Raw genomic sequence first — 13,821 nt, forward strand, 5'->3', positions numbered from 1 at the left:
CGAAAAAAATAAAGATGATAATTAAGAATGATGATAATGATATATATTTCAGTCACTGGTGTAAAAGAAGATGAAAGTATCTCATAAAAACTGAAAAAAAACAAAGATGATAAAGAGTATTGAAAAAAAATAATAAAGATGATGGTAAAAAGTAATAATAATAATAATAATAATAATAATAATAATAATAATAATAGTGATAGTGATCTGCTCCGCTCACAGATGCGACTCGGATGAAAATAAATCATGTATAAAAAAAAAGGAATAAAGATGCTAACGAAGAGTAACGATAACGGTAATGCTAACAATGACCATGACTCGACTGCCACCTAAAATCCGCGATAAATTCTTCACCGTCACTTTTATCATTGAAGTTCTCGTGAGTCTGCCACCGCCCGGCAACAAATGGACCAAAGTTTTGTAGTGTGGAGAGAAACAATTAATTTGGTTCTTTAATCACTATTGATCCGTGACACTGAACGACCTTCCCAACAGTTAAAGTGACTGGGGCTTTTACTGCTGCTGCTCTTGTATTTATCTCTGTCCGTGTGTCTGTTTGTCTCTGTCTGGTTGTCTGTACGCTTGTGTCTAAGTCCGTGTTTGTTTTTGCTACTTTCTGACTGACTTACTGGTTGATATGTTCTCTCTCTCTCTCTCTCTCTCTCTCTCTCTCTCTCTCTCTCTCTCTCTCTCTCTCTCTCTCTCTCTCTCTCTCTCTCTTCTCTCTATTTGCTCAGGTATTAAGTAAATTATCTTAACTGATACTCATTGATCTGTATGTGTGTGTGTGTGTGTGTGTGTGTGTGTGTGTGTGTGTGTGTGTGTGTGTGTGTGTGTGTGTGTGTGTGTGTGTGTTATTCTATCACGAATCATGCTGTCATCTCCTTACCTTTCTCGCTCTGCTTCCTCCATCTCTCTCTCTCTCTCTCTCTCTCTCTCTCTCTCTCTCTCTCTCTCTCTCTCTCTCTCTCTCCCCAATTCCCTTTCTCATTCCTAACTTCATCTAACTTCACGTTCTGCTTCCTCCGGCACTCATCTCCCATGATCCTCTCCACTTTACCAACACGCAGATATCTCCTCTCTTTCTCTCTCCTTCTCACTCTTCCACTCCCTCTTCCTCTCTTATTCCCTGCTGTTATCACTTCCCTTGACTTCTCTCTCACCTCTTTCCCTCTCTTTTTCAGATTCAGGTTCTATTTTACCTCATCTTTCCTCCCTCACCCTCCTTCCGGCCCGCCTCTCTCCCTTCACCTCCACACCAGCAACCAACCACATTCTTCGGCCTAATGAACCGCTTTTGCTGCTCAAATCGAATATAGTGGCCGAGCGCTCGCGGTAATTTGCCCTGCTGTTAGTCCCTCCTCTCCATCCCCCACACTCTCTCTCTCTCTCTCTCTCTCTCTCTCTCTCTCTCTCTCTCTCTCTCTCTCTCTCTCTCTCTGTCTGTCTGTCTGTCTGTCTGTCTGTCTGTCTGTCTGTCTGTCTGTCTGTCTGTCTGTCTGTCTGTCTGTCTGTCTGTCTCTCTCTCTCTCTCTCTCTCTCTCTCTCTCTCTCTCTCTCTCTCTCTCTCTCTCTCTCTCTCTCTCTCTCTCTCTCTCTCTCTCTCTCTCTCTCTCTCTCTCTCTCTCTCTCTCTCTCTCTCTCTCTCTCTCCAATGAGTGTGTTTTTTTTCCTCTTTTTTTTTCCCTTTCATCAATGTGGAGTTGGATGAGTAACTAAGGAAGCTTTTTTTCTAAATTTCTTTGTATAAGGAATATATTTTAACTTGTTCTGGTTTCCTTCCTCTCTCCTTCTACACTCTCCCTCTCTCACTTCCCATTTCCAAGGCCCGCCATTTGTTTCTACGTAGCCTTCCCTGTAGTGGCACTAAAGCCATTATAATACTTATGCAAAGGAGGAGAAGGAGGAAGAGGAGGAAGACTAAGAGGGAGAGGAAGAAGAGGAGATGCTTCCTCATTTTATAACCCGACCGACCACTTCTCTCTTTTCCTCGTCATATCGCTATTCCTTGTGTAGACCTCCCTCGTCCCCCTCCTTTTCCTCCTCCTCCTACTCCGCTTCTCTTCTTTCTCCTTCTCTCTCTTCGTCTTTTCTCTTCTTTGTCTTTTTCCCTCTCTTCCTCTTCGTCCCTCTCTCCTATTTTCGTCTTTCTTAGCACTCTTCTTCTTCGTTTTTCTCCAACTCCTTTTCTTCCTTCTGTTCACTTTTTGTTTCTTCATCTGCCTCCTCCTCCTCCTCCTCCTCCTCCTCCTCCTCCTCCTCCTCCTCCTCCTCCTCCTCCTCTTCTTCGTTTTTCTCCAACTCTCTTTCTTCCTCTTCTTCACTCCTCTTCATTTCTTCCTCCTCTTCCTCCTCCTTTTTTGCAGCAAGCTTTGACTGGAGTGATGGAGGGACTGTGGGGAGGAGCCTTCTCTTGTCCTATCCTTTACTTCTCTCACTAATTGTTAGAGTAGAATAGTTAACTAAACAGCCAAGTATGGAACTTAGGGTCTCTTGCTGTTTAGACTTTCTTCGTATTCCTCCTCCTCCTCCTCCTCCTCCTCCTCCTCCTCCTCCTCCTCCTCCTCCTCCTCCTCCTCCTCCTCTTCTTCGTTTTTTTCCTACTCCTTTTCTTCCTCTTCTTCACTCCTCTTCATTTATTTTTCCTCCTCCTCCTCCTCTTCCTCCCTCTTCGTTTTCTTTCTCTCCTCTTCTTCTCCTCCTTCCCCTCCTCTTGCTTCTCCTTCCTCCCTCTTTCCTCCTTCCTCCTCCTCCTTCCTTACATTTAGCAGCAGCCAGCCAAGCCTCCCCTGTCACTGTAGTCTTGCCTTCACTAACAAAACAAAGCATAGGAACATCAACTCTACCCAAGAAATACGTGCCCGGGGGAATAACACTCACCAAGAACTTTCCGTTTTTTTTTTTTTTTTTCGATGTCACTCCTGGAAGAAAAAGAAAAGTCTCAAGGTAAGCGGATGAAGGATTGGGTAGTAAGAGGTAAGAAAAATAAGTATGTGTGTGTGAGGGGGAAAAAATTACACTATGGGTGGTAGATTAGACGTCAGAGTCTTGTGTGGTTTGATGGCGTGTGAGGCGAGGTTAGTGTCAAGAAGGGGGCCTGACTCCATCATCTGGGCCACCTGACGAGGGGAGAGTGATGATGTTGGTCTGGGTGTGTAGCATGTAATACTCACACATACCACCACCACTACCACCACGATCACCACCACCACCACTACTACTACTACTATTACTACTACTACTACTACTACTACTACTACCACTACAACCACCTCATCCTACACCTTTTTTTCGTGACTGCTTTTTCCCTAGGACTCCTCTTGTTTGTCCTATTATTTTTCTGTAGTCTTCCATCTCTTGTTTCTTCTTCGAATTCACCTTTAATTTTTATTTGTTTTTTTTTGTCGTTTTCTTTCACTTTCCTTCTCTTTATTCTCTTTCTCTTCTTTCTTCACTTAGTCTCCTTTCTTCTTACATCTCTTGTTTCTTCTCTTCCATTATGTACTCGTTGTCGCTCTTTGCTCCACCTACCTCCCCTCCCCTCTTCCTCCTCCTCCTCTTCCCCTCTTCTTCCTCCTCCTCCTCCTCCTCCTCCTCCTCCTCCTCCTCCTCTCCATTCTTCTTTTCACCTGGTTCCTGCTGTTCCTCTTTCTCCTGGTCCTCCTCCTCCTCCTTCTCCATCTCTTATTTCTTATTTCTCTTCCTTTACCTTCTTTCCTTTATCCTTCTCGTCTTCTACCAGTATTTATAACAGCTGTTTCTCCGAGTTTTCTTTTTCCTTTTTTTGTTGTGTTCTTTATATTCATTCGTTCTTCCTTTCTTTCTTCTTTCATTCCCATTGTTCCTCTCATCCTGGCCCCCCCTCCATTTTGTGACCATTGCTGTCATCGTCCTCGTCTTCTACTTCTCATCCTCCTCTCCTACGTCTCTTTCTTCCTCCACTTCCTCCTCTTGTGACCAGCATCCCCCCTGCCCCCTTCAGTCCCAGACACTAGATGGTCGCTCCCGGGGATTTGAGATGTAAACACGAAATGAAGAGTGCCTGGAGCTGAGCGGGACGAGAAGGGGGAGAAAAAATGAGCCAGTAAACAGATCTCGCAGGGAAGGGATGGCTCGAGGGGAGAAAAAGGGTGTTTTATTGGGAGTAACGGATGTGTGGAGATGGATGAAGGCTTAAAAGGTTGGATAAAACTCTCGGTATGGTAATGGTTTAATGGTTTACAGGGATGTATTTTTCAGGTGGAACGGTCTAACCTAGTCAACACATTACAATTTTTTTGTCTTTTTGTCCTTTTATGAGGGAAAGTTGTAGGTGGGTAAGAGGCAGGGAAACGGAATTAGGTTCCTTAATAGCTTATTCACTTTTAATGAACGCGTGTGTGTCTCAGGGACCTCACTTATATATAATTAATAGAAAAGAGCATCGACACGAGGATGAAAACGGAAGAAAATTACTCCTTAAGAAAGTAGACATTTTTATTACATATTAGAATGGAATAGTAATAATGTTAACAGAGAGACTGGCGACGTTGGGAGGGAGAAGAAACAGACACACACAGACACTCGGACAAATAGACGGAGACAGAGACGAGGTGCTCTTTATCATTCAGTCCCCACGCGAGATGACTCAGTGCGGGTCTTTGCGTCTCTTCAAGAAACACTAAGGAGCAAGGAGGAGGAAACTCGCGGCGTAATAAGCGGGAGACGAGGGACATAATGTAGAGTGATGTAAAGAGGTATTAAAAGGTATGCGCACGAGAAACTGGAAGTAAGGAAGGAAAAACACGGTAAAATGTGCATGGTATTTGTTGCAAGAGAGGAGTGAATACCAGCGAAGAGAGAGAGAGAGAGAGAGAGAGAGAGAGAGAGAGAGAGAGAGAGAGAGAGAGAGAGAGAGAGAGAGAGAGAGAGAGAGAGAGAGAAAGGTGTAACTGGAAATCAAACACAAACAAGGAAAAAATACAGTCGAAAAGGTAGTGTAGAAGAGGGAACAAAAGATGAAAATATAAAAGTAAAAACAAACATTGGAAAGAAAAAAAATGATCTGGCAAATGGAAGAAAGGTGAAGGAGAGGGAGGGTGATATAGCAATACTATTAGTGCTATCAATAAACGCATTAAAGATTTCCTGAGAGTGCCATTGCCGAGGGGAGAGAGAGAGAAAAAAAATAGATGAGTAGAAATTCGGTAGATTGACTAGGGTAGCCTTGTGATACTAAATTCATCGACTACTACTACTATTAGTTGTAGTAGTAGTAGTAGTAGTAGTAGTAGTAGTAGTAGTAGTAGTAGTAGTAGTAGTAGTAGTAGTAGTAGTAGTAGTAGTAGTAGTAGTAGTAGTAGTAGTAGCAGGTGTAATAGAGGTACAAATAGTAGTAATAGTAGTAGTAGTAGTAGTAGTAGTAGTAGTAGTAGTAGTAGTAGTAGTAGTAATAGTAGCAGCAGCAGGTGTAATATCAGTAGAAATAATAGTAGTAGTAGTAGTAGTAGTAGTAGTAGTAGTAGTAGTACATAAGAACATAAGAACAAGAAAGGAGGGAAGCTGCAAGAAGCCGCCAGGCCTATACAAGGCAGTCCCAGTGTGCTTAATCTACCTAATTCCATCATCTTCCCCATCCATGAATTTATCTAACCTTCTTTTAAAGCTCCCTATTGACTCAGCCCTGACTACATGCCCACTGAGACCGTTCCACTCAACCACTCTGTTTGAAAACCAGTTTCTTCCCATTTCCTTCCTAAGCCTGAATTTTTCAAGCTTAAACCCATTATTTCTGGTTTTGTCCCTGCTACTGATCCTAAGAACTACATTCATATCCCCTTTGTTAAAACCCTTATACCACTTAAATACTTATATCAAGTCTCCTCTTAACCTACGTCTCTCTAAGGAATGCAGACTAAGTCTCTTTTCATAGGGTATATCTCTCATTCCCTGTATCTTTTAGTCATCCTCCTTTGCACTGACTCCAATAGAGCTATGTCCTTCCTGTAATGTAGGGACCAGAATTGTACCGCATAGTCAAGATGTGGCCTGACCAGCGCCAAGTATAATTTTAGTATTACTTCGGGACTCCAGCTTTTAACACTTCTAAAGATGAAACCTAATACTCTATTCGCCTTATTTCTGGCCTCAATACATTGCTTCCTTGTACCGAGATCAGAGCTAACTATGACTCCTAGATCTTTCTCATACTTGGAACTTCCTACTGCCACGTTATCTATCGTGTACCTATTGCTTGGATTATCTCTACCCACGCTCAGCACCCTGCACTTGTTAATAGTGAACTGCATTAGCCATCTATCTGTCCATTCTTTCATCCTATCCAAGTCAGCCTGCAAAGCCTTGGCATCCGAATCGGACCTATAATCTACCTATCTTTGTGTCGTCCGCAAATTTACTGATATCACAATTAATTCCACTATCCAAGTCGTTGATATTTATTAGAAATAATAATGGCACTAAAACTAAGCCTTGTGGCACCCCACCAACTTCTCTCCACTCGGAGTAGTAATAGTAGTAGTAGTAGTAGTAGTAGTAGTAGTAGTAGTAGTAGTAGTAGTAGTAGTGGCAGCAGCAGCAGCAGTAGCAGTAGTAGTAGTAGTAGTAGTAGTGTAGTAGTAGTAGCAGCAGCAGCAGCAGCAGCAGTAGTGGCAGTGCAGCAGCAGCAGTGGTGGTGGTGCAGTGCAGCAGCAGCAGCAGCAGCAGCAGTGCAGCAGCAGTAGTGGTAGTGGTGGTAGTGGTAGCAGCAGCAGCAGCAGCAGTGGTAGTGGTAGTGGTAGTGGTAGCAGCAGCAGCACCAGCAGCTGTAGTAATTGTTGTTGCTGTTGTTTTTGCTTTGGTATTGATGTTGTTGTATCAATATTAATAGTAATATTGGTGGTAGTCATAGCAGCAGTAGCATTGATAGAAGTAGTAGTACTATTAGTAGTAATAATAGCAGTAGTAGTAGTAGGTGTAGTTGTAGTAGTAGTAGTAGTAGTAGTAGTAGTAGTAGTAGTAATAGCAGTAGCAGCAGTAATAGCAGTAGCAGCCGTAGTAGAAGTGATAGATCTGGCAACGATGGCACATCAGCTAAAGTCAACAGACCCTTGCATGAATATGAGAGAGGTGAACCAGCCTTCGTTTCAGCACCACCGCCGCCTCTTTCGTTCCATCGGTAGCTGAGCACTCTTGTTCGTGGCCTCGCACCTTGATGGACGCTTGCTCGCCGCGATACAATGTTTTCCTTTGTAGTGTAAACACGTGGGACTGGAAAGGTAGCGCGGTACATGCCTACACCTCCTCTTCCTCTCTTTTTATTGCCGTAGGTATGTGGCGGGCAGGAAGTAAGTTAGATTCTTTGGGTCCGTAGCCTCATAAACCTCATAGATTCACCCAGGTATGTCTTCCTCGCCACAGGTGATGCTGCAGAGACTTGTGGTCCTCACCCAAGGAAAAAATGTAGTATTATTCATATAAACTTATCTTTCCACACTGCTGTCTTTGTTACCGTGGAAACAGTGCATTTTGTTATTGTTTTCGCTGGTGTTGTTGTTTCTGGTAATGGTAACGGTGGTGTCTGTTGTTCCTTTTTGTTGTTGTTATTCTTGTTCTTGTTGTTGTTTGTAGCAGTAGCAGCAGCAATGGCAGCGTTATCCTCGAAATTAGTCCCGTATTTTTGTCTGTTTATTGCCACCGTGTTTACACCGCAAGTCGTTTCCACTTTAGTAATTTCTCTCGTGTTTTCTTTTATTCCCTCTTTTATTTTTGGCGAATTGGAGGAGCTGCTTCTCGAGAGGCTATTGTGTACTGAGGCTGAGAAGATAACTTACTGAACCCAATGAGGCGCTCAGCACGAGGAAGGAACACAAGCGAACACTTTACTCAGCACTTTAAACTGACTGGCTTTTTGGAATTCAGAGTAATTTTCAGGTGACTGAATATTTTGCTCTTTAATTTAACTTCAGGCTGCCTGTATTTTTTTCAATTGAGCTTTTAACTCGAGCGCTGTTTTGCAGTCAAGTGTAAATTCAATTTCAGAAGAAATTTACTATGAATGACTTACCAGAATTCACAAAAGCTATAAATTTGATAGTTTTGTACTCTTGAATATCTTCACATTAGGTGGCTTTAAAGTCTACCGAAATTAAAGTAACTAAAACCAACTAGGACGTCGCATTTCAGCATAACTTAGATAAATCACCCCACTTTTTTTTGCCGTTCAGATAAACTAACTGGCTTGACGTAATTGGCAGCACACTTAATCCGGGAACAACGAGAGAGGGAGTCATTCGTATACCATAAAATTTCCGTCAACGGTAATGGAAGGAAGCAGATTAATGACACGTGAAATTACCGGAAAACAAAACCGGAAGGGAGTGAAGGCTCGGGTTTCCGTGACGCTTATGTGACGTTTATTTCTCTGACAAACTTTAGTGACACAGCTCCTGATTCACCTTGTCTTGCTGGAGGTGGCTGTAGAGATGGATGTGGAGGTGGTGAAGTGGACTTTGCCTATGGTGGATGGCTTGTTTGCTGAGGTGTTCCTGACTCGGTTGTGGTGTTAGTGGTGTTGAAAAGTGATGACAGCTTGTTTCTCAAATGAGTGACAAATGACTGGAGAACACTGAATAGTAACGTGGTTAGTGCTGAATCACTAGGGAGCTTTGCGTTATTAGATACAAATAGAGATGATACGTACATACAGATGGATAAGCATCATATAAGGACACTCCACAAATATTTTCCTTTACTTTTTAACTTCGTAATCATATTGGATATGGTAGAAGTAGTAGTAGTAGTAGTAGTAGTAGTAGTAGTAGTAGTAGTAGTAGTAGTAGTAGTAGTAGTAGTAATAGTGGTGATGCTAGTGGTAGGTGTGGTAGACGACCTCACTTTGTAGTGGTATTCACGCAGCAGTACCACCACCTCATCCCTGGTCGTGGGCTTGCAAAACTACGACCACTCGCCTCTCAGATATTTGGCAATATTTCAAGGCTTAGTAAGATTTAGCTCCAGGCTTCTCCCTCTACCCACTCTCCTCCCTCCCCCCTCTCTCTCTCTCTCTCTCTCTCTCTCTCTCTCTCTCTCTCTCTCTCTCTCTCTCTCTCTCTCTCTCTCTCTCTCTCTCTCTCTCTCTCTCTCTCTCTCTCTCTCTCTCTCTCTCTCTCTCTCTCTCTCTCTCTCTCTCTCTCTCTCTCTCTCTCTCTCTCTCTCTCTCTCTCTCTCTTTCCATCATGCATTCGCCACACGTTCGTCTCCTATGCATACGCGGCTCAAAAGAAATGCTAAACGGCCTTATAAGATTTTCATGTAACTACAGGCTTGAATTCTGCGTCTGTGTGTGTGTTTGCGTTTATGTTTTTGTCTGAGCGTGCCTGAATTTAGAACGGGAAACCTGCAAGTAGGGATTTGGGCATTAGGGAAAAGAAGAGGCAGGAAGAGAAGAACGAAAGAATGGAAGAAACAAGGAAAAGGAGAATTTTGTGATAGTGGTGATGGTGGTGAAGGAGAAGGAGAAGAGGTGAATAAATATCAGGATACAAGAGGAGAAGGAAAAAGGTATGACAGAAATTAAGCAAAAGAGGGGATAGACAAAGAGAGGCAAGCAGGACAAAGGAAGATGAAAGTGCATAGAAAGTTAAGTGTGTAAATCTTGAGACACTCGGCGAGAGAGAGAGAGAGAGAGAGAGAGAGAGAGAGAGAGAGAGAGAGAGAGAGAGAGAGAGAGAGAGAGAGAGAGATTATCACTTCTAGCAATTATTAACTCGAAAAATAATAATGACGATAATAACAATAATAATAATGATAATAATAATAATAATAATAATAATAATAATAATAATAACCAATAAAATATAAATAAAAAAGCTTAGAGAGTCCTGTCCGTGCCAAGCTCTGATCCATGTATAGCTTTTTCCCTGGAAATGTCCGCTAAAGAGAGGAGCAAGATATATCGAAGGATTTTGTGCGTTGTCGCAAGAATGCTTCCCGTCACGGATCTGTATGCACGCACACACACACACACACACACACACACACACACACACACACACACACACACACACTCTCTCTCTCTCTCTCTCTCTCTCTCTCTCTCTCTCTCTCTCTCTCTCTCTCTCTCTCTCTCTCTCTCTCTCTGCTATTCTCCTGGCGCCCTCCTGCGGTCTGGCAAGGTCGAAAGGAAGCGGGAGGTATTTCTTCCCCGCTGACGGTAAGAATACGAAGGGAGATTAAACTTGGCAGGCGTTGGCAGCGAAATGTAGGTGGTGAGGCTGACTTGTTTTGATTTTCGGATGAAGGATGAGTTGTAAATTGTTGCGTTCCTTTTTATCCTCGTTTGCTTTGTGTGGGGCTTGAGAAAGAGGTCAGCGGAATAGATAACCGTGAAATGAAAATAGAACAAGAGAGAGAGAGAGAGAGAGAGAGAGAGAGAGAGAGAGAGAGAGAGAGAGAGAATGTGAAACGAATGAAGGAAAAACGAAGAAAGACAAGGAGAGTCGAACATGACAAAGGCTGGAGAACAAAGAAAAGACAGACTCGCACGAGGAAGGACGGCAGAGACGAAGAAAATAAAAATAGGAAAAAGAAAACATCAAAGGAAACATATTCCCTTTTGCTTACCATTAAAGGATTTCGAATATGTCCTTTGAATGAAAAAAAGAAAACTATCTTTTTTTTCAGGGAAGTTTAAGTAGACTGGAAGAAAAGGACATGTAATCGGTGCTCATTTGAAAGGCATTGAGGTGTCCTTGAAAAAATAAATAAAAAAGAAGGGGAGAAAAAGCTTCTTCTGGAGTTTCTACGATTCTTGTCCTCGTTAAGAGAATTTTGCCCGAGCACTAGCGACCCCAGAAGTTGAGTTTTCCATGTTATTCTTATACACGGGACTCTTATCTGGCAACGTCATCTCCCTCGCTGCTTCTGTTCCTGCCATCCTCCTTTAGTCCTTCCATGCCATGCTCCAGTACTGCTCTCATCCACGTGGCTCCTACACATATTGCATTTCTCTATAGGAAGTTCACAATGACGTCTTTGCTTCACACTGCTTCCACTCTAGCCATGCTCCATCACTTTACACTCACAGCCGTTTCCCTCTTACCTCTTCATCCTTACCAGCGACATTCTTCCACTCCACACCACATTTTTCTATAGTATTCTCACCCACTTCATTCTTCAAGATAAAACTTCCCTTCCCTCTCTCCATGACGACTGCCTGCAGACACACAAAAAGACTGAGCAGGGAAAGATACACGGGCAGATAGAGGGCAGTGCATAGCATTTTGATCGTATACAAAACCAGGATTTTATTTTTGGGACACTTAACCAAGCACAAGGGACGTAGTATACTGGTCTTTTATTTTTCTTTCATTAGTCTTTTCCGTACACGCATACTTACATACATACATATATATTTTACTACATGCGTCTTGGTTTCCACCTAATATGTGGATACAAGTCAGAGGTCACACACACACACACACACACACACACACACACACACACACACACACACACACACACACACACACACACACACACACACACACACACACACACACACACACACACACACACACACACACACACACATATCCTAATAATATTCTACACACGAGGAAAACCTGATATGAGCTCCTGAATCCAGCTCCAGAAAGGGAGGCCCCTCCTCCCATCCACTCGCCCCCTCAACACACTCCCTCAGCAGGCCCCTTCAACACGTCCCCTCAACACACCCCCTCAGCACGCCCCTTCATCACGTCCCCTCAACACACACACTCAACTTGCCCCTTCAACACGTGCCCTAAACACAACCCCTCAATATAGCCCCCTCAGCATGCCCCTTCAACACGCCTCCTCAACATGTCCCCTCAACACGCCCCCTCAACACGCCCCCTCAGCTTGGCCCACTCAATACGCTCCCTCAACATGGTACCCTCAGCACTCCCCCTCAACACGTCCCCTCAACACGCCCCCTCAACTTGGCCCCCACAACACGCCCCCTCAACACGCCTCCTCAAACGCTCCCCTCAGCATGCCCCCAACACGCCTCCTCAACACATCCCTCAACACGCCCCCATCAACGCGCCCCCTCAACACGCCCCATCAACACGCCCTCCCTCAACACCTCCCTATCAACATCGTGTCAATCAACACACTTCCTCAACACGGCCCCCTCAACAGGCCCCCTCAACACGCTCCTTCAACATGCCCCCCATCAACATGGTCCTCATCAACACGCTCCCTTAACACGCCCCACCTTAACACGTCCCCTCAACACGCTCCCTCAACACGCTCCCTTCAACACGTCCCCTCAACACGCTCCCTCAACGCGCCCCCCTCAACATGGTCCCCATAAACACTCTCCCTCAACACGCTCCCTCAACACGCTTCCTCAACGCGCTCCCCCTCAACACTGCCCCCTCAACATGGCCCCTTAACATCCCTGCTCAACACGCCTCATTAACATCTCCGCTCAACACTCCCCCTCAAAACGCCCCCCTCAACACGCCTGCTCAACACACATACTTAACATCCCCGCTCAACACGCCCTCTCAACACATCCGCTCATCACCCGCTCAACACCTCCGCTCAACACGCCCTCTCAACACATCGCTCATCACCCCGCTCAACACCCCCGCTCAACACTTCCGCTCAACACCCGAGCTCAACATGCTTCCTCTAAACGCCCTTTCAGAATTGCAGTATCTCGATTAGAAAAATAACAATAAAATAAAAGTTTTGAAAAAATAGTAAAGCAAGAGAAAAGTAAACGAAAGCCTAGACAAAAATGTGAAAAGTGCTCCTCCAACATTGTTCCAGGAATAAAAGAAAAATGTTCATTTCATATATCGAAGCAAGAAACGCTTTCACAATACACATTCATTTCGAAAACATACTGAAAATCCAAACATTTAGAATTTAGAAAAAAAATGTTCGAAGAAAAGAAACTCAAAATATATGATACAAAATGAAAGAATGATCATATTTTGAAGAGAACAATGAATATAAATCTTTCTTGGAATCCTTAATATAAAAAATCATTTTCATTTCGGTCTGATGATATCACGAGTGCTTGCACTTAAACATGCTGCTATTGATCGTAATGAAGACGTTAACTATCATGCCTACTTATTCATCCATGGCGGATGTATCTCCACTTACGCTTTCCTTATTGGTGATGGTGATTTTATGAAGCTTGAAGTTTTAAGTTTTAGATGTTATTATCATAAAGACATTAGCCATCATAGATGGTTATAACTTTCATAGCACTGTAAGAATATTGGTGCTTACATGGACACACACACACACACACACACACACACACACACACACACACAAGCCAGGTGACCGGGGTTCGATTCCCCGGCCGGGTGGAGATATTTGGGTGTGTCTCCTTTCACGTGTAGCCCCTGTTCACCTAGCAGTGAGTAGGTACGGGATGTAAATCGAGGAGTTGTGACCTTGTTGTCCCGGTGTGTGGTGTGTGCCTGGTCTCAGACCTATCCCAAGATCGGAAATAATGAGCTCTGAGCTCGCTCCGTAGGGTAACGTCTGGCTGTCTCGTCAGAGACTGCAGCAGATCAAACAGTGAATACACACACACACACACACACACACACACACACACACACACACACACACACACACACACACACACACACACACACACTGGGGGCCAATGAGGTTAATATCGTCTTTCTTAGGTGGACATAAGGGTTATGAGCGTGAAGAAGACTTGTAGCATAGTCAAATTCTTAACCTCAGACAATTCAAACTACTTTTCTTTTTCTTTTTTTTTCTCTCTCTCTTTCATGTTTGCTTATATTATGTAGCCACTGTTAA

General features: G+C 43.7%; 1 protein-coding gene across 1 annotated transcript; it reads left to right on the plus strand.

The window, feature by feature from the left end:
- Nucleotides 1-307: 307 nt before the first annotated feature.
- On the plus strand, nucleotides 308-12,225 carry LOC123508157 (uncharacterized protein DKFZp434B061-like). Its single transcript, XM_045261693.1, has 4 exons — nucleotides 308-379; nucleotides 8,421-8,530; nucleotides 8,893-8,977; nucleotides 11,803-12,225. Exons 1-4 carry the CDS (start codon nucleotides 308-310, stop codon nucleotides 12,223-12,225), a joined length of 690 nt encoding a protein of 229 aa, XP_045117628.1.
- Nucleotides 12,226-13,821: the final 1,596 nt, after the last annotated feature.

This window comes from Portunus trituberculatus, chromosome 24 (assembly GCF_017591435.1).
Source record: "Portunus trituberculatus isolate SZX2019 chromosome 24, ASM1759143v1, whole genome shotgun sequence".
Classification (NCBI taxonomy): Eukaryota; Metazoa; Arthropoda; class Malacostraca; order Decapoda; family Portunidae; genus Portunus; species Portunus trituberculatus.